Source organism: Durio zibethinus, chromosome 13 (genome assembly GCF_047325235.1).
Source record: "Durio zibethinus cultivar Kanyao isolate XHJ-2024 chromosome 13, ASM4732523v1, whole genome shotgun sequence".
Lineage (NCBI taxonomy): Eukaryota > Viridiplantae > Streptophyta > Magnoliopsida > Malvales > Malvaceae > Durio > Durio zibethinus.
Window position 1 is genome coordinate 17,530,738 of NC_143174.1, and position 26,022 is coordinate 17,556,759.

Here is a 26,022-nt window from a genome sequence, read left to right on the forward strand (position 1 = left end):
TATAAGAAAATATTTTCATATATATTTAAATCAATATATTAGCCAACCTCATATATACAATAATTTTAATAGCTAAAATCTCCTTCATCTCACAAAATGCCTCAATCTTTGGTTGTTCTATGAACATAGTCAAGGGATAATCAAATAATCCATGCTCAACCTTCATGGTAATGCCCGTTCCTTTTAATAAATGCTTACATGTACAAATGGATAACACAATTTTGGTAGATTGTGTAAAGTGTGATGATCTCAGGTTGAACATCTTGTTATAAGCAAAAATTAAATTAAAAAATAACTCAATTCACAAAAATAACCAAAATTGATGATTACTAGAGAAGGGGTTTGCTATAAGACTTTATCCGTGAATTCATTTTCGATAATGTCGGTAACAGACTAACACCAAGCCATGTTAGGTTACATTGTTGCCAACATTGCCTCTAATATTGCAAGTCATTGCTATTGCTTATTAAGCCTTTACTCTTACTTATCAAGTTGTTGCTGTTATTGTTTTATTATGACTTCATATTTAGCATTCTTCATTGCACATGGTTAAGGTTGATTCTTAAAGTACTGTGTTGGAGAGACAAAGTCTTCGACCACCCGAACATGACAAGTTTGTCTTTTGATCTTAAAACTAAGGACAAAGAATCTTCGCCATACCTAGTTTGCAGGTAATCAAATTCATAACTCGTAGCAAAGTCATCTTGAAACACAACATGCTGGTGAGTAAATATATACAATATTTATTCATACATAAAAGCCTATTAAGCATATGTGATATAAAAACAAAATAAACTTACAATTTTCTTAGCCATTTGTTCAGTTGCATCATTCCCTTACATTCCATCTTTACGCATATATCTTTTTCTTTAAACATCCCATTTTGGCATTTTAGATGTGTCCTGAAACTATATGAAAATATAAGTTTCTAAATTTCATTAAATGAATTTCATAATCTTCAACCATAAGTATAATAAAAGTGTTTGAATACTTACAAGATCATACTTCATATTTACATAATCCTTTTTTTATGTTCGATGGTGATACACTTATTGGGCCCGTATCTTGTTTTTTTTGTTATTTTTTGATTTTCTTAAAAAAAAAAATCAATCACATATTAACATACATATAGTTTGAACAATATTTTATAAGAACAAAAAAAGATCGATATGCATGCACCGAATTCAATTGATAGATGATCTCAAACAAATTGTGACCACTCAACTTCACTGATAACATCTAAATATATCATTGGAGGATGAGCCAACATTTTAGAATTATTAACAAATAACAAAATATATTTGGTTATCAATCTGCTTTTAAAGTCTCTAAATTTTAACCCAATAAATTATAATACAAGCTTTTTATATTCAGATGGGATGTCAAACAGTTCTTATAAAAAAGATTCAATTAAATTATGTCAATATTGTAATTGCATTCCATAAACAATGAACAATAAAGATGAATTAGTTTAGATTTCATTAAAAAAAACTTACCATAACTAAATCTCATATGCTGCCCTTCTTATTATCTGGAACCTTCTTTCAACTAGGTTAATTAATGAATATAGTCTATTGGATGACACATCCAATGTGGCTAGCCCACTTTACACCTATACTTAACACATGCTGCCCATATTGATTGAACTTAACATGAATTTTTTTTTACTAACTTTAAGTGATTTACTATATCTTTAAAATTTTTTTTTTTCAAAACGGATGTGTCAATTGAGATTTTTTCTTCATGTTTGGTAAAGGCAGAGGGAGACATATGTTCTTTTGAAGCCATAATATAAACAAATCTGTACAAATTTATTAATAGAATGAGATTAACATAAAAAACTAGCAATGCCAAAATGCATGGTTATAGCAAACATAGCAAACAGTTGGCTTACAAATAGTTTTTTTTTTTTGTAATCTTTCTTCTTCATAAATATTTACTGTTTTATTTGTTTTGCAATCTAGAAGTCAATGTACTTATAAATTAAATTTATAAGTAAGGCATGCATTTGGGCATTTGCATATTATAAACAAAAACAATAACCTTTGAAACATTCTTGCTATGTTGATCTTTTTTGTCAATACCTTTATTTGCCACAATCTAAGGAATCAAATAATGAACTCAAGAAGCAATAAAATTCAGTGTCGGCCAATGACCAAAGGTAAAATCTAGGATTTGTATGGCAAATATGGCAAGTTAAATAACCTAAGGCCAAACCTAAAGCTTTGGTGATATTTGCCCATGTGATTACATTTTTTCTTCCCATGCTACATGTTGCCTGCCTTTATTAATTGATTACCATGCCATAGGGATCAAGAATTGGAAAAGAAAGAAAAAAATGCCATAAATGAAGCTTGGAATTAAAGTTAAAGCCACTGGCTTAAGGAAGGGAGGCAATTCACTTGTACACAATGCAAATGTATGGCCCATAGTCAATGCAGCCTCTTATGCTGCCAAATAGAAGAAATAATGGAGTATGTGACTAGGTTATCAGTATTATGAAATACATTTAAGAATATCAAAATTTTTAAGCATGCACCATTTCTACTTTGGATTGTTGATTGCTCTTGTATTATAACAAAGCAAAGGGAAAACCACTTACTATATGAGTGTGACGATACAAGTTTCTAATGGCTTTGATTTATCAAAACAAGTAGAAAATGAAAAAAAAAAGTTCAATGTCGTGTGATCGATGGTACAAATGTAATATGGCCAAGCAAGCACAATCATTAGAAATCAATCTTGCTAATTAAGCACCATCATTGAACAAGTAAGGCATTTTAACAAATTGTTCATCGATTACATTTATCCACACAAATAAAAAAATGACTATTCATTGCTTGAAAAAACAACTTATCAGAGTTAGGCTTAGCGACGGTGGGGATGATTTAAGCTTGGTGGCAACAACAAAGACCCTGTGATGAGGCAGTCATTCAATGGAAAATAGGTTACTTGCTTCAAGCACTTTGTTTGCTGGTGGAGAGTTTAGGTGATGTAAACATAATGGTTAAAATTGAATGGGGTTTATGGTTTAAAATATATTAATTACTACGTTTATTTTAAATAAATACAATAATTGAGTGTAGTAATTTTTTTTACAAATATTGATTATTGTATTTTTTAAAAAAATAAACACAATATTTGAAAAAAAATTTAAAAGCACTATTACTACGTTTCTTTAAAGACACTATTATTGTGTTTTTTCTCGTAGAATTAATAAAACATGTAATATATTAATTACTACGTTTATTTTAAATAAATACAATAATTGAGTGTAGCAATTTTTTTTACAAATATTGATTATTGTATTTTTTTTAAAAATAAACACAATATTTGAAAAAAAATTTAAAAGCACTATTACTACGTTTCTTTAAAGACACTATTATTGTGTTTTTTCTCGTTGAATTAATAAAACATGTAATATGATCAATTATTGCCTTTTTTTATTAAAAATGCATTAATTATGTTAAGATTTTTTTCTTAAATAATAATTACATCATTTATTTATTCATTATGTAGTATTTAATCAATATTATATTTTTATAACATCATTAATTACTGTATATATTAAACAATAATGTGGTAATTATTCATTGTTAATAATTTAAATTGTACCAATTATTGTATTTTTTTTTATAAAAACATAATAATTGATATAAATTCAATTTTATAAAAAATTATAAAATTTTGAGTTCATTTGATGATAAATCCATTATTTGTCCTATTTACTTTTTTTAAAATAAAATGAAAATTTTATTATATTATCAAAAATATTATGATAAAAATATATAATTTAATAAATGTAAATTTTCTCACTAAACACAAAAATTTAAAAATAAAATATCTTAGAAGTCTAAATTTTCTTCGGTATCATACTTTCCCAAAATCACACTTTCCCCTAAAGTTTAAGATTCCGTAACTAAATGCCCAGATTTTGTTGGCTAAAGAACAAAACCGACGTGTCTTGTCTTGACCCAAGAGCTCTCATTCGAAAATTAAAATAACTTCGACTCCTAGGTCGTCGGATTTATGGTTGGCTTACGTCTTGTTTGTTCCAAGTTCCAACTACTAATTACGGGTGTTTACCTATTAAAAGAATCCCAAAAATCCTGGATCCATCCGTCCATCCATCAATCTTTTCTTACCATTTTCAACTTTGTACTTTACTCTGGTGCCTCACCCTTTTCCCTCTCCGCCTTTGCAAACACTGAAAAATCTCAATCAACACCATGCCTTCCTAACCTCTCTCAAAAGTTCCTCGCCGTCGATGCACCATTTCTCCAACAAGGACTCCGAACCCGCCAATTCTCGTCGCTGCCTCTGATCAACGCTGCAAATATCGACTCCAATAATAAAAAATATTCCATTGCCAGCTCTTTCATAAAATGGATCTCGGGGATTGCTGTTGGTTCGAGCTTAGGATTAGTCTACTGGTACTCAACTTCAGTTTCGGATTGGAGTTCTGCCTTTTTCAAGAAACCCTTTTTGTCTTTCGCTAAAGGGTCAACGGAAACTGCTGAATTTACTGTTGATGGTTCAATAAACGCTTTTCGTAAACTAGCCCTCCCTGACTATAGCTCTAAGTTCATCTTCGGAGGTTATCATTCTTCTTCTAATTTCTCTATCCTTTTTGTTTTAACAAATTGTAAAATATTTGGTGGCATTAGTATTTACTATTTGATTTTTCTTTTTCCGTTGCAGAGGTGTATGGAAGGAAAGTTTTCTTTAACAGAAGCGATTAAGATTGTGGAGTCCACCAAAAAAGGTGAATTATTGAATAATTGTGTTGAATATTGATGGTAGGAATAGTTCTTAGAAAAATTTTAATTCTTCTCATAACTATAACTGCTGACAAGTTGACTTTAGTTTGATTGGTCAACATATTGATTGTAAAGAAATAAAGCAGCTTGTGTTTGTTCTTCCAATTCTTTTTTGTTTGGATTCTTGATTTACTGTGGGCAACTTTCTGCATTCAGTTATTAATATTTATTTGGTCTTCATAAGGTATCTTATGAACGTTTCCTTATTTACCCTCTGTCATGTCCTCATAGTATCTCTGTGCTTGCAGGTTTTTGAGTATTTTGCCTCTTTTCGAACTGCTGAAGGAGAATTACTCATGAGACCAGCTGATCTAATGCGAACATTTGTTCCTGTTTTTCCTCCATCTGAATCCCACCTTGTTAGAGACGGTTATTTGACAGGGGAAAGGAGTCCTAGCGAGTTACGTTGTGATCCTTAAGAATTTTTCATGCTTTTTGATATGAACAATGATGGACTTATATCTTTCAAAGAGTAAGTGGCCGATATCTCACAATTTAAACAGACTATTCGGTGCACCTTTTCTTCTTTATTTGGGTGATACAAACTCTGAATAATTTCTTTGGAAAAGGTATATCTTTTTTGTAACATTACTGATTACTCAGCATCCCCGAGTCAAGCTTCTCCATTGCATTCAAAATGTTTGATGTAGACAACAATGCGTTTGGATTTCTATATCTATTTAAAAATAAGTTTGAGCTAGTGGTCTTTGCTTCCTTTACACTTTTATCTTAACATGTTAGTGATTTGACTATAAATATCTATATATGGGGAGATTGATAAGGAAGAATTTAAGAAAGTGATGGCTTTGATGCGAGCTAATAACAGACAAGGGGCATTCCACAGGGATGGACTTCGCATTGGGTTAAAAGTTACTGGCTCTGTGGAGAACGGAGGTCTGGTGGAGTACTTCTCTGGAAAAGTGGAAAGGCACGCCTCCAACATGATAAATTTGTTCAATTCATGCAAAATTTGCAGGATGAGGTGAGTCCCCTTCTTCCAAGTCTTAACAAAATTGAAATCATTTTTGTAAATGGTTGTGCATGATATTTCTTTAGTTCTTATGCTGTACCTTATATTGGTGGAATTTTGCAAAAAATGCTATTCTTATCGTGGATGTTTCATGGTATTCTTGGCATGACTATTATTCCATTGCCTATCAAGCTTTGACAACTTGGAGCATTTTCATGTAGCATGAGAATAGGTGTTAAGATTGAGCCAAAATCTAAGGGGCAAAAGCATTTTCTATAAGTTTTTTCTTTTATGGTTGTAGGAGTTGAATCTTTTTATCAATTTGAAATGTATCATTTAACTTGTAGAACGCTTGTAACGCATAGCAAATTGCACTAATTTTTTTTTTCTTTTATCTTGGAGCTTTCACATTTTTACCTATTTTTCTTTCTCCCCCACGCACAAATTTGATGATTGTCATATTCAAAATAATGTTTATTATATTTTGTAGATGTTGAGATTAGAGTTTGATCATTATAACTACAAAGCCAAGGATTTTGCATTATCCATGGTTGCTTCCGCTGATATGAGTCATTTAGACGGGCTGTTTGAGTGAGTTGATGTATTAAATGACGAGCCATATCTTAGGGAGATTCAAATCAACTTGGATGAATTCAAACGTTTTGCTGAGCTACGTAGAAAATTGCTGCCATTTTATTTGGCTCTTTTTAGTTATGGGAAAATTAACGGTCTACTGACAACGGATGACTTCAAACGAGCAGCATCTCACGTAAGTCTTGTTGTTTATGATTTGTGGTTTCTTTTGTGACTGGTTATAACTTTCCAATAAGAAATAAAAAATTTTGAAAAGTCACTGAATTAATGGCGACTTTCTTTAGCTTTATCTATTTTCTCATCGGGTTTAATGTTAAAATGAGGTTCCTAAAATTGACAACAATGTAGCTTTCGTGTTATGCACTCAAAGGTTTATAAATTGAATTTTTTTCCCATTAAATCTTAGAAAAGTCATTAGATGTTGCTATAGGTGCAACTTTGACTTTTTGAGCAGATGTAATGCCTCAACAATGGTTAATATCATGTGCTTACAAAATTAATCCATCTTCTTGTTAACATCTATTTTGTCATATGCAACGGTACCTTTTCTCTATATGATTACATGATTGCATTTGTTTATGACTTTTGCATGGCAAATTACCGTTTAGAACTTTAGATTTGCATGCAGCTTTAGGTGTTCTAACATGCATCTTAAAATTCTATCTTTTCAATTTCTTACCTTGTTCCATCATTTTCTTTTTTGGTATTCTTTCCATTTTTCTTAATAAGAAACCTTGCCATTTAGTTTGAATTTTAAGAATCTTCCATGCATAATGATTGCCAATTCCAAATATCAGACTTTCACAGTAAACATCATGATGAAGTGATCTATGCATATACAGGTTTGTGGCATATCACTTACAGACAATGTTGTTGAGATCATTTTCCATGTGTTTGACTCCAATTGTGATGGGCATTTAAGCTCAGATGAGTTTGTTAGAATTTTAATTAAGTGAGAAAGTGATATTGCTTAACCTGTAGAGTCAGGAATTTTGGGACTTGTATCTTGCTGCTGGAACCGTACAAATAATAGCTTCATTGGGCGGTTGATCTCATATTATGGTATAATTGCTGCTGGGCCTTTTCATACTGTATAATTGATTGTTTCTTAAAGTATGTAAATAATAATTGGAAAACATTTATGGAAAATGTTATGAGATTGGAAAATTGACAATTTTAAAGAATAAGAAGGATAACTCGTGTACAGAACTGGGGCATATGAGGTTCAGTTGCCCAAGAAAGAAGACTCAGTCTCAGTATCCAACTTTCTCTCAGACAAGTGCTTCCGCCATTACTGAAGTTCCTGTCACTCCTGCAGACGTTGTGCCTGTCCTTAATGTCGGGATCTGCTCTATCATCCTCTGTTTGACTCACTCTGCAATTTATGATTTAGGCTTTGGGTTAAAGTTCTTAGGATGAGTTTTGGTTTAGGGTATGAAGAAAGATAGAATGAAAATAAAAAATGAGAAAGGAAATGTTGAAATGGGTATAAAGGGTAGTTCTCAGCGGAAAGAGAAATATTATTGTGGAGTGCAGTGGATAAAAATTTGTGTTTAAATTTTAATTTTGGGATGTAAATAAGAAATAGGTGTAAAATAATTAATAGGGTGCCAGTTTTTTTTTTTTTTTAGTTTTGCTAAATTTACTTATAATTTTCATTAAAATTGTAAATTATGTTGTTTTTATATATTATTTTAAATTATTTTCGTCTTAATTATCATATTGTATTTAAAATTATTAAATTTATTTTTTTTGTTAATAATTTTATATGTAAAAATCAAAATTACGAGTTTAATCATAAAAGATAAAAAAAAAAAAAAGCAAATCAGTTGACATGTGACTAATATCTTGATACTTAAAAACTTGCAAAATTTATTATATGAAATATAGATCATCTTAGAAAATGAATTTTTTAAATAATGCTATCTTGTATTGTTTGAAAGGAATGTAATTGGTATTATATACTCATTTTATCAAATTAATTATCGATGATTTAATAATATTTAAAAATTATAAATTTAAAAAAATTTATACATATTATATACTTAAATCAAATAAATAATATAACAGAAGGTTTAAAGATAGATTAAAATTTTTAAAAAATATTATTAATTCAATTAATTCACGTGATGATGATGAAAATATATAATTGATTCATAAAAAAATATATATCTTGGGAAAAATATGAAAAAGAAAAAAAAAAAAAAAAAGCGCCAAACTCACGCAATTGAAAGCTAACTATGGACATGTAATAACAGTGAGTTGGAGATTGATTGGTCGGCTTGTAAAGGAACAAAAGGAACAAACAAATTCTCCCCGGACTTTCCATAAAACCTACGCAAACGCAAGGGCACGACAAAATTGGACGGTCCACTAAACGCGCTTGCTTGGAAACTGACTTTACCATTTACTGTGCACAACGTTGCCTTTCTTCCCGACAGCCAAACTCTAACGGCGAGAGAAAAACAAAGAAATAACAATGCAGAAATGAAAAAAAATAATAATAAGAAATCTCTTTCATTTCCTCTGCCATAAACAAAAAAACCATCCGCATATAATAATACTCCCCTCTTTTATTCCACTTTGAAATTAGCGTTAAACCATCCGCATATTATTATTATCAGATTGTTTTTCTTTGTTAATCTTTTTAGTTGGAATTCTTAATCCAAAAATGCGGAAGCCAACGGGGAAGAAGAAGATTCAAGAGGCTGCCCGGAAAGCTGTGGAAACCAACAAGCAAAACAAAGCCTCCGCCGATCGAACGTCGAAAGCTTTCGATGAAGACACGGCAATCTTCAGCAACATGTCTCAAGAGCTCAAAGAAGAAGGTAACCGACTCTTCCAGAAAGGCGACCATGAAGGCGCGATGTTAAAGTACGAAAAAGCCCTTAACCTCCTCCCTAGAAACCACATCGAGGTCGCCCATTTACGCAGCAACATGGCTTCTTGTTATATGCAAATGGGTCTTGGCGAGTACCCCCGCGCCATTGCTGAATGTAATCTGGCTTTAGAGGTTTCTTCTAAATATAGCAAAGCTTTGTTGAAAAGAGCTAGGTGTTATGGAGCTCTGAATAGATTGGATTTAGCTTATAGGGATGTTTATAATGTTTTAACTATTGAACCCAATAATTTATTTGCTTTGGAGGTTTTAGAGAGTGTTAAAAAGGCTATGGATGATAACGGTGTCACCGTTAATGAAAATGAACTTGGTTTGTTTGATAATGAGCCTGCCGGGGCTTCACGGTTGCGAAAAGTGGTGAAGGAGAAGTTGAGGAAGAAGAAAAACAAAGGGAAAAATGTTGAGAAAAATGAAAAGATTGATGATAAGGCTACGGAAGAGAAGAAGGCGGAGGATAAGATCGTTGTGGAGGAGAAGAAGGTTAGTGTTGTCAAGGTCAAGGATAAAGAGGTTGTTGTGAAGACTATTGAGGAAGAGAAGAAGGCCGTTGAAGAAGAAAAAGTGATTACCAAGACGGTGAAGTTGGTGCTTGGAGAGGATATTAGGTGAGCATAATTACCTGTGAATTGTACGATTAAGTTGGTGAGGGATATTGTTCAGGATAGGTTTCCAGGATTGAAGGGTATTCTTGTGAAATACAGGGATTCAGAGGGTGATTTGGTTACGATCACTACAACAGATGAACTTAGTTTGGCTGAATCAACTAGTGCTGTTTCAGGAGGATCGCTTAGGTTCTATATTGTTAAAGTTAGTCCTTACCAGGAACCAGCTTATAAAGGAGTAAGTAAACTGGAGGTGGTCAAGAGTGAAGAGGAATTGAGCAATGTTGTTGAGAATGGTAATGCAGACCATTGTGTAGAAGCTATTAAGGGAACATGCGTGGAGGATTGGATTGTCCAGTTTGCACAATTGTTCAAGAACCATGTCGGATTTGATTCTGATTCTTACTTAGATCTTCATGAACTTGGGATGAAATTATACTCGAAAGCAATGGAGGATGCTGTGACAAGTGAAGATGCACAGGAGCTTTTTGAAATTGCTGCAGATAAGTTCCAAGAGATGGCTGCTTTGGCATTGTTCAATTGGGGAAATGTTCACATGTCCAGGGCAAGGAAGCATGTCTTCTTTACAGAAGAGGGTTCAAGGGAATCCATACTAGTACAGATTACGAGTGTGTATGATTGGGCACTGAAAGAACATGTTTTGGCAGCAAATAGGTATGAGGAAGCATTAAAAATTAAACCAGATTTTTTTGAAGGTCTTCTTGCATTGGGGCAACAGCAGTTTGAGCAAGCAAAACTCTGTTGGTACCATGCAATTGGGAGCAAGATTGACTTAGGGACCGGACCATCCCAGGAGGTCCTTCAGCTTTATAACAGAGCAGAGGACAGCATGGACAGGGGTATGCAGATGTGGGAGGAAATGGAGGAGCAACGACTAAATGGACTCTCCAAATTTAACAAGTATAAGGCCCATTTGCAGAAAATGGGTTTAGATGGGCTGTTTAAAGATGTCTCTGCTGAAGATGCTGCTGAGCAGGCTGCTAATATGACTTCACAGATATACCTGTTATGGGGAACTTTACTTTATGAGCGTTCTGTTGTGGAATACAAGCTTGGGCTGCCAACTTGGGAAGAATGTTTGGAAGTTTCAGTTGAGAAATTTGAACTTGCTGGGGCTTCTCTAACTGATATAGCTGTTATGATAAAGAACCACCGTTCCAACGAGACTGCATTGGAAGGTATGTACAAAGGAGTCATTTGTAAACTTCTCTTGTTGCACTTGTTTTGTTCTCACTTGTGTTGCTGTTAGGAAAATTTTTTGTTGGGAAAGTTTTTTATCCCCTTAATTTTATTGCAGGTTTAGGATTCAAAATTGATGAGATTGTACAGGCATGGAATGAGATGTATGATGTGAAAAGGTGGCAGATTGGTGTTCCATCATTCCGGCTGGAACCATTGTTCCATCGCCGGGCTCCAAAGCTTCATTCTGTCTTGGAGCATCTTTGAGTTTTCTGTTGATTGGGTATTCTTTTGGGGCATCAGACAAGTGCTTCAGTTTTGTATAATTAATTTGTCAAGATCAGTGTTTTTGTGCTACTAAGATAGGTAAGCATATTTCTGTTCAGCTTGTTGATCTGCAATTTCCATTATTACCTTAATCTTATAACTGTTAATAATTATTGGCCTGATCTACTCATTTATAAAAATAGAAACTGTTTTTAGCACCACTTGGATGAAAAATAGTTTGCCCCTGGATGCTATAAAATAGTTTGCACCCGGATACTATCATAAGGAGTCATGTATTTTCATTCAAAATGGCTTTTAATTAGTCATAAACTGAAATCATATTGTGGTTTTAGTGTGGGTTCTGGCTTTTAATCTATTATTTGGCCTTTCAGTTTTCCCTTGGTTACATGGCCTTTAATCTCGTTTGATTTAGGATTTCTTTCAGTCAATGTATTAGTGCTGATCGGACAAAGGACATCATGTTTAATCTTTTGTGTAATTGCAGGTCTATTTTTTTGTCTGTGGACTGTTGTGTCTTGCTCGTTGTTACTTTTTGGCAGCGAAGAACAAAACTTTGTAAGGTGTTAGGTTGATAAAGTGCAATTTGTGATTGGGCATGAAGTCAAGTTCAGACATTCATTTTGTCATTTTTTGAGGGATTTTTTTCACGCAGCAATTTGCAGTTCGAGTTATTGGTATATGATTTGATTGGTTCATTTTCAAGGATAATAATTGGTTGTAAGACTACCTTCTTTGTTCTGCATATAGGTCATCATTTGTTGTAAATTTCTTTTTGTTTGGTCAGGTCAGTTGTAAATATCAATCTTGACACTTTGTTTTCATGTGTTTTTATTTTTGAGAGTCGAATTCATGAAATTTGGAATTTGATTTGTGATATAAATCATTTTTTTTCTCTTGCATCAGTAGTCTCCTGTGTTTTCAATACATATTGTTTTAGGCTCAAACCCTAAGTTTTGGAGGTAAGTTATCTAAGCATTAAGTTCTTTTTGCTCTACAAACTGATCTATTAGTCTTTATATTTCTAACTTTTTCTATTTATTTGTTTTGTTGTTGTACAATAAAACTTGGGGTCTAATTTCACTTCAATGTTGCTTTTCTTTTTGATATTTCTATAAACAATATGAATGCACAAGCCTTAAAGAAGAGATGGTGCTTGACAAGAAGATGGGATAGATGGGAACAATAAGTCTCCCTGTACCAGTGTAGTGGGAGGGATGTACTGTAATGTCGATTTATGACTAAATTAAAAAATTTAGTCATAAAACGTTTTTATGGTTGAATTCTTAGGAATTCAGTCATAGAACACAGTTATGATTGAGCTAAAAATGTTAAGGTATTTTCATATTACAAGTTCCATTCATTTCGCATTGGCAAATTAGCCATGGAAAGGAACAAAAAATAGGAGTCCCAATCAAATTTTTTATATTATATATAACAATAAGCTATGGCATTTTTTTACTATAAGATGATGCAAAAAGGTTTTACACATGATTTTTTTTCTTCTTTTTGAGGAAATACTCAAGAAAATTATTTACACATTGGCAGTATTTAATATAAATGATTTAATTAGTAAATAATTCAATGACCATTCTAAACATATTCTATTTTTTTCCTTCACATATTTTTTAAAAATTATTTTTAAATAAAATTATTTAATTATTCTTTTTTCTTTTTTCTTTTTTACACCCCTTCTACTTTTAAGCTTTTAAATTTGCAAATTTGAAAGTCTTTCAAATTTTTTTGAAAGTTTTTGTTTCAAAACGTTGAAATCAAGAAGAAATTTAAAAACTCATATGCATAGTTTTTCTCTATCAATTTGTAAATAAAATTATAATTATTTAAAACGATTCGTTTATTTTTTTATGATCTTGTAAAAATCATTCAGGATTTTTTTTATATATAATTTACCATATATGAATTTATGTTAAGTTATAAAACTTATAAGAAGTGCATATATGAAAATTTTAAAATTAAAATAACAAATGATAATTAAATAATTTTATTTAAAGATAATTTTGAAAAAAAAAAGTGGGCATCGAGAGAAAAAATGAGAAACATTTCATCTACATTTCTTTTTATTACACTTCCATAATTGTCCAATCACATTAAAAAATTATATAATGGTCTACTATTTATAAATATGAGCCCTATAAATTTCACATAATTTTGAATTATGACTAATTAATTATAGTATAATAATTGTAAATGATATATTCTAAAAAATGAAGTGTTTAAAATTGGTTTTTGTGATTAAATTAATTTCTATATTCCAAAAAATAAGTTGTGTTTAGAATCAATCTTCGTGATTAAATTAAGACAGTTGCTATTTGCATCTTAACAATTACTCAACACACATTTTTATTTTTAACACCTCATTTTTTATTCAACACATCCCGCACCTAAAATAAAAATTTATCAAAAATCCATACACTCAATCTCTTTTCCTTCACATCTTATCTTTCATCTCTCTTTTCCCAACCGAAAATCCTAAAGGATTAAGCCTTAATCAAGTTTAATTCAAAGGAAATTTCACCCATTTGAAGTTAGAAAGCATAAAATCATAGGTTAATCATTTTTTTTTTCTTTTTTGTTTGATTTTGTGTTTATTTTTTGAAGATTTTATGTTAAAATGTTTGGGTACGATTCAAAATTTTCAAAAAAGAATTTTTGAAAATTCTTAAAGGTTTTTGGAAATGGACATCCAGAATCATTTAAGAATTTCCAAAAATATTTGATTTTATATTTAGTTTTGTAAGATTTCATTTTGAAATGTTTGGGAGTGATTTGAAACTTTCAAAAATGAATTTTAGGAAGTTTTTAAAGGTTTTCAAAAATGGATGTCTGAAAGCATTTAAAAGCTTCCGAAAATCCATTTTGAGAAGCTCTTAAAGGCTTCTGAATATCCATTTCTGGAAACCTTTGAGAACTTTAATAATTGAATGTCCAGAAACTCTTAAAGGTTTCCAGAAATTAATGTTCAGAATCCTCAAAGAGCTTTTGATTCTTAAAGGCTTTCAAATATTCATTTCTAAAAATTCCTTACAAATATGTAAAACCCCACAATATTTTGATATTTCATGCGTGTGATTATTTGCTTCGAGAACTAATATGTTATCATTTAATATTTGTAAAAATAGATATGGCACGAATGAGAGGAATGGATGTTAATCGATGTAGTGGATGTGCTACAGTCAATATTCGGAGGTGTCTGACTCCTTTTGAGAGGAGATGATGAGCTGATGATCATGTACATGAGCAGGTTGTTGATTTGGTATAGTAGCCCGTAGAGTAATCGAATGTTTATGTTGTAGAACTGGTTGTTTATCCCTTAGAGTTGTTTCTTGTAAGACCGGTAGATATTTATCTGCTTTTGAGTTTTGGCACTTATATTGCAACATAAATATAGAATGGCCAAGTAATAAATTAAATGAGATTTATGATTAATGCTTACTTTTATTACTTACTTAATGTATGTAAAATTAATAATTAGTTTCTATTTGTTATTATTTTTATAAAAGCGAGCTATCTTAAAAGTAATTAACCATGGGACAAAATTACACCATTAGCTTCTAAATGCTTTTTAGCAGCGTATTTTTTGTCATGTTATTGAGTCGAGATTGCTACCTTTAATCGATTGCATCTATCATTGGTCCAATAATACGATAGTGTCAACATTTGTTGAGCAGTGGTAGCTGGAGACAAATACGTTTCACTTATCATTCGATGAGATAATGATCACATTGGATGATATATACACGATTCTTTACATACCCATAAGGAGGGTGATGATATTGGTTCAGAAACTGACAATGGATGAGGCGACGGCATCGTTGGTGAAGTTGCTCGAAGTTTCAGAGGATGTGACATCCAATAAGATTAAGATTTTCTCATGGTGCATTTGTTAGGCTGTAGTGGATGTATGATACACTTAAAGGTGTTATCGATAGTGCTTCTAATATAGATATGGAATGCGTTACTAGAGCTTTCTTGTTCTATCTCTTAAGATGCACTCTTTTTGTCAACAAAAGTGGAGTTAAAATATCTATGGGGTACTTACATTTATTCAATGACTTGAGCACCATTGGTATGTATGCTTGGGGGATAATTTGCTTAACATATTTATACAAGTAGCTTGGTATAACAAGTAGAGCTTAGTTCACTATATTGCTGGTTATTACACTTTTTCAGGTATATTAATTACATTAGTTTAATGATTTATATATTAGTTATATTTGTTTATATTACATTTCTTTATGTATCTATATTATATAATTTATGTTTGTTTAATGTAAATGCAAGCTTGGATTATAAGCATTTTTCTAAGCTTAGTCCAGTAACCAACATAGGATATTATGATGATTAGCCTTATCTCAGCAGTGGAAGCCTTATACGTATACTGATTTACTGTGGTAACTATGAGAGCAGCTGAATGACTTACCATTAGCTTAGGTGTGTTAAAGCCCTTATAAAACAAAGTCACAATGATAGCATTACCTTTTACTGGAAATTACTTATATTTTTAGATGAATGATATACGGGGCTATGTTAAGCCATATTATAAGAAGAGGGTGTTACAATAGTTTGGTTATGTATAGGCCATTCCTTTGACCCTTCAAGCTCTATGTCGAGCCAACTGTGGAGTATCCTTCATACATATGAGTTGGCATATAATTTTTTACATCAATTTTGGGATTGATTGACATGCGTATTCTGCCTGTCGATCATTAAAGGCATCGATTTGCTGTATTAGGCGAGTTTTCACTAGATTATGATGCTTGGTATACACCAGTTTCTCATTGGTACATTCAAATTTGGTGCATATATCCAAATTTAAGTCTGCCACGGTCGCCTCAATCATCTCAGTCTTTAATAGGTCTACTAGAGATACGGTAAGTTATAGCTTTAGTATTAGTTACTTATACAATATACCCAATTACATGTTTTGGATATTGATTTTTCTTGTTATAATTCTGTAAGTGAGATCGTAAGCATTAGCAGTTCTTCATACTACTATTTCTAGTGGTTTACAATAGGGATTGGATGTATGGAGAAATGCAGTTTTTAAAACACATGCCATCTTGTTTGAGTTGCATACATCGATTCTTAGATCATATTTGATTCTAGTGCCTAACCTATTCACTACCGACCTCCAACCTCGATGACATCATAACCCAATTCCTTTCGATTCCCACCTCTGGCATTGAAGGCAACATCGCCCAATTCCTCGCGTATCTCATCTCTAGCATCAATAGGAGCGCTACTTGATTCCTCGCGTTTCTCACCTATAGCATGGATAGCAGCACCGTCTAATCCACCAACATCAAATTTAGCCTCACTTGGTGCATCTGCTTCATCACATTATATATATATATATATTCAAACTAAGAGACCCAAGGTTTAGGGAGTAGGATTTCATTATTGTAAAACTCCAACGTACGTTATGTTATTGTAATTATCATTTCGTATGATTACTTTACATTTTTTATTATTCATTTATGTTGGCATATATGATATTTGATATATAACATATGTGTTAGAGAAGTTGCTAAATATAAAACATTAAATAAAACATCTTAATAAATACAAAATATTCATTTAAATTCATCAATCAATTTTAATTGTTTCTTGGGTGGCTACATTAGAATTTTTGCTAAATAAAAACCTAAAATCCTCTATATGTGATACATATGAAGCGTCTCATCCTCAAGCACACTCATATTGAAGCTTCCGTCAATTGCATACAATAGAGCTATTGGTGAAAACGATTTCATGAACATTTACACAAAATAAATAGATATGATAAGTATCAAGATATGATATATATCAATTATAATGTGATTATAAATAATAAAAATGATAAATATCAAATCCAATAAATGGTACCTGCACAAAATGATAATATTTACAAATTAATCGTAATGACTTTGTGTTTCAATGATGCAGGTGGTATAGATCTAATGGGAGATAGGTCAAACATTGTTTCAAATTGATATGAACTAGTATGACATTATGTCATGAGGAAATCAAATGACTCATATCAAGTAAGGTCATCTATCGTTTGAGGCACAAATGTCAAAAGACAATACTATTTCTACCAATTTCTCAACACGTTCAATGAATTCATACAATGTGACATATTTGCCTTGATATCGAATCAACCTATTAATTAAATCTTGTTGCACTTATACCCAATCATTTATACCTAATCCAAATAGTCTAGCAATAAAACAAAAATCACAATGTCCATTTGCCTTAATATCGATAATAGTCTGTATATATGGATGTAATTCCATTGGAAAACTAGATAAATATCGTATTTTTTGTTCACCACATGAATGTTGAACAAGAAGTTTATCGATCTATGTTGTCATTTTCATTAAATTCATAGTGGTTGGTGATGATGTACTATCCTATGTAGATAACATAATCTCCCACTATAAGGGGTCGCATTGAGTAGATTTATTTGTTTTAATTACTCTGTGACCTTTTATCTTAGTAATCTCTAATGGTGGAATCAAGCACTCAACCTCGGATGTAATAGTCAACTCTTTTGATATGACATCCACTTGTTTCTTCATTAAATCCAATTTCTTTCAATAAGAATGCACTTTAGATAAAAAAATTAGACTTCCCACTGTATGTGCTCTGCAATCTCATTAGCATAAGGTAATCCGTGTGCATTGATAATGCAACCACAACATTGCTTGTTAATCTCAATTTGATTTGCTCACTTTACTTCCATGAATATCATATTGAGTGTGCTTCTAAAAACCAAACCTCTCAACTCTTTAAACAAAAAAACTTATAAGCATGCTCGACACTTATAATATTTTTATCAAATAAAGCCTTTATCTTTGTATGTTGCAGCTCAATAAAACCGTTAATTATACTCCATAATGATTTAAAATCTCTTTACGATGATCCAATGTGTTTCTAAAATTTTGAATGTGTATTCTTAGCCCTAAACAAATTAATAAAGGTATATTAGAATGAAGATCTTGTTATGAATGCAAATCTAAATAATCTTAATAAAAAATTATACTATATCATACCTATTTATTATAATATTTTCAAAGTGCATTACTTTATTTGTCTAAATAACAAGAAATCTCTCATTATGTTTTGTTAACCATTGCTCTTTGACATACTTAATTGCATCTGGATAAGTCTAGTAATCAATTTTCGATAAATTTATATGCCTTTTGTACTTATAATGGGTAGAAGAGAACACAAGGATATTCCAACTTGACATGAATGCCTCTCACTTCTACTTTTGCTAAAAAAACTTCTTATAATTTATGAATATGTTTCTTAAGATATGAAATTTGTACAGAAGATTTTTTATGCTCGAAAGCATAGTATGCATTGCATTCATCAAAGCCAAATCTCTATTGGTAATAATGACATTAGAAAATGTACCATAAAGTATCAAACTTTTTAACCTAAACAATGCCTAACTGTAGTTGTAATAGAGCTTGACCTTCATGTACATAAATGCAATAGAAAATGTTATCTCAATAGAAGTTACACCAATAATCTTTAGCAAAGGGAGACATATTTGTTTTATAGGTGCAATCTATAGTCAAAACACTTAAAAAGGCATGCAACAAATTTATACCAGTAGGGTGAGCCAAAAACAAGTCTTTCACATAGTTTCTTAACTCGTTAGTCCTACGCTACTCTACATATTTACAATCAAACAACCTTTATATGGCTTGTTGCATTTGTGATCTATTAGCTTTCTCAATATATTTGTTTCTCCAACATTTGTTATATATAGTCTTTTATAGTGCTGACATTCTTTTCATCATGTTATTTTATGGTCAATAATATGTTTTTGGTTTGACCAAATTGTTTGACATATCAACCATTATTGGCTTTTCTTTGTTAGATAATTGATTTGTAAATGAATTTCTTTCTAATTATTTTGCAAGTAGGTTATTTTGAAATTCATAGACTACCTTCACACCCCATTTATTATCATTTGCCAATTTAAACCCATATAACTGAAATAGATGATCACACTTCTTGTTTTCGTTCCCTTACGTTTCATTTTTTTTTACATTTGTCTTATTCTTTTGTTGCCTATATTTTCCACTACGTTCACATGTGAATTAGATTCTAGCTTTTCTACTCAAACCTCATAAATTAGAGTTTTTAATCACTACCACAAAATCAATATCTTTTTCCATCTATCTTGCCCAAGAAATCAATAATTTCTTACTATAAAACAATTGCACAACAATTTAAATTCTCATATTTTATATCTATATAAACTAACATTAAAAACAAATCTTTACGCCTCCCAAAGTTGACTTCACAAACATAAATGTACCTCTTCAGTAATAAATGAAGAACTACAATCATATATGATATTTAAATTCTTTGGTGATTCAATCTAGTCTATCATTGCATTTCCTAAATTATTCTACATGTTAATCAAATAAAATCAAAATTATGAAAAAAAAATTACTTTTGAAAATGCATTTCCAAATCATTACATTGTTTTTTGAAAATACATTTCCCGTACATTGAAGAAGTTTTCAAAAATAAAATTTTCTTTACTTTTGAAAATAATTTTTTAATAAATAGCTTACTTTTTCGAAAATAAATTTTTGGTAAATATTAAGTCATTCCAAATATGTATGTCTGGCTATATTCATATTCTTTTGAAATTTCTTTTTCGATAAAGCCTATCTGGATACATAATGATAATTTTAAAAATTAATTTTTGAAAACTCAATATAGTTTTAGAAAAAGCATTTATGAAAAGTTCAAATGTAGGGATAAAATCAACTTACACAATTGTCATCCCTCAATTCTTCGTTACTGTAATTGTTTCTCTCAAATTCATTTTTTATTTTGACAGTATATAAGATATTACAAATTTTAATTGTGAATTTTGATAATAAATTAACTTTTTGTTAGAAAAAAAAAAAAACACCAAACATGTTTTTAAAAAAGAGAAACTAAAAGAGAAGAAAAAGATATGAAAAATAAAAAAATAATTTACTAATGAATATTTAAATAATTTTATTAAATATTAAATTTGTAATAAGATTTTTAAGGCGTATTAAATAATTTTTGGGTGCCAATAGAACCCATCTTAAATGAATTCCTACCCTTGAAAGAATAAAATTACCCAATTACCCAAAACATTTTCATATATAAAAGGGATGAGGAGCGTGAAGAGCAATGCAGCTGAGATCTAGCGTAACAAATCCAGCAGTGTAAAAATGTCTCTTTCCATTCGACTTTGCATCGCACTCCAACGGATCAGCGAGTGTGGTTTTTTAAATTATTATTTAAAAACTGTTTCTTTTTCTTCTTATTCTTCTTCGACGACTGCTAAAACATTTCTGAATCTGAATCCAAATTCATCGAAAGATTAGGGCTTTAATTTCGCCCAGTCTCAATGGACAAAATCAGAAGAGCTTCGCATGCAGGATCTTGGTACACTGATAACCGTAAGTGCTTTAACTCGCTTTACTTCTCTTTTCTTTGCTTCCTCCGAAACCCTACAATTTTCATAATCTAATTTTGGTTCATGTTTTTGGTTGCCTTTTACGGATGATCAAGTCGAAAACTAAAATATGGTTTAGTTGGAAAGAAAAATAAAACAATGTCAATTAAAGTAGTGTTAAATGAAAATTTTAATGATTAAGTGTTGAATGTAGAATAATTCAATGGACTGATCTTCTGAAGTTGAAAAGATTAATAATTTCAACTTGTATTTTTGAAAGGCTTTAGGTAAATGTAGCGTACTACTTTTGCAATTCTAACTTCTAAGGAAGCAAACATTTTGAAAAGAAATATATATATTTTTAATATTTTAGAATTTGAACATAAAATGGCTTAGGAAAGAGTCATACTGATTTTCCTTAATTGTTTCAGTTAATTTACATCTTGATTTCTACATGTATAATATTTTCTCAGCAAAAAAATTAGCGGAAGAGCTTGATGGATGGATCAGGGCGGCTGGTTTGGCTAAATCTTCTGATGTAAGAGGTGTAATTGCTCCGTAAGTTGTTCTGTTACCTCATTGCTTGTTTCTCTTCTAACATAAACTAAAATTTTAATGTATTCTCTTGTTTCTGTTTTGATGGTGGCTTGGAAAATTCAGGCATGCTGGTTATTCATATTCAGGTCGTGCTGCTGCCTATGCTTTTGGAAACATAGATCCAACAAACATGTGCGTCTTTTTATCATATTTCTGCTCTTTTAATTGCTATAGTTTATAGTTTAATATCACATTGTGTCTCTGGAAATACCCTCATTGTTTTTTTAATCATTACTCATAGTGTGAGCCAAATTTGTCAAATATTGTGTACTGACTGCTCTCTGAACATTATGGTATTTGAATGAAAACAAATTACTTCATCTGCTTCTATTATGGTTAAAACATACTGATATGTGTGAAAATTTACAATTTCAGTTCTCGGGTATTCCTTCTTGGTCCATCTCACCATTATTACACTCCAAAATGTGCTCTGTCAACAGCTACAGTTTACAAGACACCAATAGGGGACCTACCTATTGACTTGGAAGGTGAAGGGATTTTTTCTTCTTGACTTTCATGTCAGATTAGCTTTGTTGTCAAGTCAAATATGATTTTTTATATATCTTATTGAGCTGATTGACTGCGGTTTTTTGTTTTTAGTCTTGTTTTTTCTTTTCCCTCTTGGTTGAGACATATAGCTTGTGAAATGGCTTTTTTGTTTGAGTGTTTACTATATATATATATATATATATATTTAATCCTAAAGCCCTTTTTGTCCACTTTGTGTTTTAATGGTCCCTAACACATAATTTAAGTAGAGTCATATTTGTTTCATCTTTCAGTCATTGAAGAGCTGAAAGCTACAGGAAAATTTGAATTGATGGATCTTCGAGTTGATGAAGCTGAGCATAGCATGGAAATGCATTTGCCTTATATTGCAAAAGTATTTGACGGGTAATTTTTGTCCATATATTAAACAAGGTTCTACACTTGGTTCTAATTGAAGCTGATTTTGCATGATGTTAATATAGGCATCCAGTGAAAGTTGTACCTATTTTGGTTGGTGCTCTTAGCGCTGAAAATGAAGCAATGTATGGAAAGTTGTTGGCCAAATACGTAGATGATCCTCATAATTTCTTCTGTGTGTCATCAGATTTTTGTCACTGGGGTTCTCGGTATGTTGAAGTCTATTTTCCTTATAAATTTCATCTTTGTTGAGAATGATGCACCCAAAACATGTCTTTTCATATCGCATATATACAAGCTACATTTTAGAGTATAGCTGTGGGCTAGTTACCTGAAACCTACCCCATCCCTGAACCACTAAAAAGGACTTGGTATATTTGTGATGTAGACTGTTAAGTTATCCTGGTTATTAAGTGTTACTTTTACTTCTGCCTTGACTTGCTACTCTTCAAAAATATCAGACACCAATCATTCAGCTGGTGAATGGGCGATGTTTATTCACTCTATACCTATCAAAAGTATATATACATTCTTTCTTTTAAAGAAATCTTTTTGTCGACGGTTTTAACTTTTATCTATGGTTCCATTCCATGATATGCACCAGCCAAGCTTGTTTTGGATAAATGTAGGGTATAGACTGATATGATTAAGGTTTTTTACATTGTGTCACAAATATTTAACTTTTGCTTTTGGTGTCAGGTTTAATTACATGCACTATGACAAGAAGTATGGGGCCATACACAAATCAATTGAGGCCTTAGACAAGACGGGCATGGATATAATAGAAACAGGAGATGCAGATGCGTTCAAACAATATTTGTTGGAGTATGACAATACCATCTGTGGACGCTATCCAATTAGTGTTTTCCTTCATGTAAGTGCCTCAAAGTGCTTGAAAGCTATCAAAAGGGCTTTGATAGAGGAAGCTTCCATCCCTTCAAAAAATACTCTTCAGCCTTTTTGCAAAATGGTTCTTTGAGTTCCTGATCTTTGATGGTCTTGCTTATCTTTGAATATTTCAGATGCTGAGGAACAGCTCAACAAAAATAAAGATAAAATTTCTCCGATATGAGCAATCAAGTCAATGCAAAACTATGAGAGACAGTAGTGTAAGTTATGCATCTGCAGCAGCAAAGGTGGATGCTTGAAGATGTAAAAAAAGAAAGTATTCTCACTGGAGTGAGAACTTCTGGCTATTTAAACTCGTTTGATTTGAATGTAATTTCTAACATAAGTACATGCATTTGCAAGACCCATTAAGTGGTGGCTTCCGTGTTCATAGATTAAGACTAATAACGGTACTTGTTTCCTCAAATTGTCGATTCGCTTCTGTTTGTTTGACTGTGAATTTGATGTGGATGCACTATTTGGGCAATGGCATAGCTTACATTTAGACATGATAATATGTGTATTTGTACATATTTAGACATTATAATTCGACTATTTGTATCATGTTTTTCTTGTATCAAATAGTATAAAATATAAAAAAATTATCATGTCAAATAGTGCCGTTATGTCAGACAAAATTTATATTTCCATTTGTTAAATTAATATACAATTTTTGTTAAAATTTTAATGCCTCATGTGAATTCATCAAATTTGCAAAATTATAAATATCTTTCACTTGATTTCTAATCATTTTCGAGCAAGCTGCTTGCAGTTGCAGACTCATTTTCACCCACAGACCATGTATTACCAGGTTTCTGAGGCTCAAAAACGATTATACCGCCGTCTGTCACTCCCGGAGAAAATTGGGTTGATTTCTGTGGATTTCCGGCTACAGCAAGAGGGTAATCTGCAGCTACCATCCGTTAAATTATAGTATATAATTATTATTTACGAAAGATTACTTAGAAATCAGATTGGAGGGAAAGGAATCTCAACAGGAAAACTTGGACATAACATGTATGTTTACAAATGGGAAAAGTCAAAATTTTTTTTGAGAATTTGCTGCATGCATGAACCAAGTGACATATGTACCTTACACTAGTAGGAAGATAAGAAGTGGAAAGGATGTGGCATTTTAGTTCAAGATCTGAGGCACCAAATATTGCCTCTGTTACATCTGGCTATCGCATGAGAATGTTGCTTGCGAGATTTTTGTGGAATCTTCTGGAACCCAATGCAAAAACAAAAGAGAAGATTGTTCTAATTTTATCATCAACAGCATCCTGACAAAGAAGAGAGCTTGGACGTGCAACTGGATGAGAGCGAGAGAGAGAGAAACCTTTTGTAGACATGCTAGTTCTTTGGCTTCATAAACAGAAAGCTGAGTGTGATGCACAGGGAGGAAGTATACTTGATCCAGAAGTAATTGGACCTGCGTATTTGAACCAACAGCTGGGATTCTCTCATCTGGCAACTGCAAGAGTTTGCTTTTACATTTCTCCCAGCCATTAAGATCCCAGTTGAAAATACGCAGTTAGAGAAAACACGATTATTGAGTTTTTGCGCAGCTTAAGAATAGGGTCCAGAGTTCAGACCTCAATTTACCAATGAGTTCTGAAAAGAACAAGACTGAGAGTGAGATATTTATAAAGGTCTCAGGTATTCATGCAGTAAAATATCAAATAACAACCTGAGCATCTGCTCCAGGAGAAGCAAGCACGTACGTTCATGGCATTAGAGAAAGCTAAGGCAGTGACTCTGCCAGAATGTCCAAATTTCCCAAGCTAACCAGTTCAATAATAAATAATGGAGAAATAGAGGGTGATCAGAGTCTGGAATTAACATAAATGGATGTTTAATTTGTGGATTTTTAGATTTTTGGAAGAAAAAGTGATTTTTGGAGAAAACCAATATTAAAAGAGAATGGTGATTCTTTAAGAATTTTATATTTGGTTTTGATAAATTTAAGATAATCTAATAAAGGTTTTATTATATTGTCTCTATTAATGGATCTTGATATATAATTTAGAGGAAGCCAATTAATGATGTATAATATACTTTATTTTATTTTCTTTTAAGGCATATTTTACCGTACTTATTAATATATATATATATATATATAGAGAGAGAGAGAGAGAGAGGCAAACAATATATTAATAAAAACATGATAAGAGTATAAAATTATAAAACAAAATATTACTATAACAATATTGTAGATATTTCAATTTGTCTAGGGGCTTATTTGGATTAATTTTATTATAAAAAATAATAAAAAACGAAAAAATGAAAAAAAATAATTGTGAAATTTGTATGAAATTATACGAAGAGTTTAAATTAAATTAAATTAAGAGAATAAAACTCAGAAGAATTGAAATCTTTTTTGATTTAGAATTCTCGAATTTAAAATTTTATAAATATATGTCCATACAAACCATACAAAAATACACAAACAAAAAATAAAAAAAAATATATAAAAAACCACAAAGGGAATTGGCGGGACTTGTTTGAGAGGTTTCAGAACCTATTGTTTGGCGTTGGTGTCGGTGAGGAAGTGAAGGCTGGAAGAATTTGGTGATTTATGTGTTGAAGATTGGAGCTAATAGTAGAGTTTCAAGGACTGTTGAAACGGGCATTATTTGGTTGTCTACAAGTTGGTTACCTTGCTATGAATAAGCCTCATTAATCGTGGAAGAAGTCTGACTATATCCATCGCTAAATGGTGCAAAGTCATTCTATTTGTGGAAAATAGCTTTATGGAAGGGCCCACTTGATGCATATTGATACTGTTGTTACAA

At 31.5% G+C, this 26,022-nt stretch overlaps 2 protein-coding genes and 2 pseudogenes across 3 annotated transcripts; all 4 read left to right on the forward strand.

The window, feature by feature from the left end:
• The first annotated feature begins 3,915 nt into the window (after positions 1-3,915).
• On the forward strand, positions 3,916-8,098 carry LOC111304045 (calcium uptake protein, mitochondrial-like; annotated as a pseudogene). The gene is made up of 7 exons (XR_016326509.1): positions 3,916-4,597; positions 4,702-4,765; positions 5,069-5,292; positions 5,390-5,476; positions 5,586-5,802; positions 6,281-6,559; positions 7,227-8,098. The product of XR_016326509.1 is annotated as a calcium uptake protein, mitochondrial-like (transcript).
• A 957-nt stretch (positions 8,099-9,055) lies between these two features.
• Positions 9,056-9,892, forward strand: LOC149515371 (protein PHOX1 pseudogene; annotated as a pseudogene).
• A 139-nt stretch (positions 9,893-10,031) lies between these two features.
• On the forward strand, positions 10,032-12,271 carry LOC111304067 (protein PHOX1-like). The gene is made up of 3 exons (XM_089741943.1): positions 10,032-11,084; positions 11,204-11,451; positions 11,858-12,271. The coding sequence occupies exons 1-2, from the start codon at positions 10,313-10,315 to the stop codon at positions 11,350-11,352; spliced, it is 921 nt and encodes a 306-aa protein (XP_089598069.1). The 5' UTR covers positions 10,032-10,312; the 3' UTR covers positions 11,353-11,451; positions 11,858-12,271.
• Positions 12,272-20,633: 8,362 nt separating this feature from the next.
• LOC111304068 (uncharacterized) lies at positions 20,634-23,736 on the forward strand. Its single transcript, XM_022900589.2, has 8 exons — positions 20,634-20,840; positions 21,310-21,394; positions 21,497-21,565; positions 21,809-21,921; positions 22,216-22,327; positions 22,405-22,548; positions 23,039-23,213; positions 23,362-23,736. The coding sequence occupies exons 1-8, from the start codon at positions 20,789-20,791 to the stop codon at positions 23,485-23,487; spliced, it is 876 nt and encodes a 291-aa protein (XP_022756324.1). The 5' UTR covers positions 20,634-20,788; the 3' UTR covers positions 23,488-23,736.
• Positions 23,737-26,022: the final 2,286 nt, after the last annotated feature.

Coding starts and splice junctions, on each gene's coding strand:
- LOC111304068 (XM_022900589.2), top strand. CDS start 20,789: ATGGACAAAATCAGAAGAGCTTCGCATGCAGGATCTTGGTACACTGAT. Junction 20,841..21,309: donor ATCTTGGTACACTGATAACC/GTAAGTGCTTTA, acceptor ATATTTTCTCAG/CAAAAAAATTAGCGGAAGAG. Junction 21,566..21,808: donor AACATAGATCCAACAAACAT/GTGCGTCTTTTT, acceptor TTACAATTTCAG/TTCTCGGGTATTCCTTCTTG.
- LOC111304067 (XM_089741943.1), top strand. CDS start 10,313: ATGAAATTATACTCGAAAGCAATGGAGGATGCTGTGACAAGTGAAGAT. Junction 11,085..11,203: donor CAACGAGACTGCATTGGAAG/GTATGTACAAAG, acceptor ATTTTATTGCAG/GTTTAGGATTCAAAATTGAT.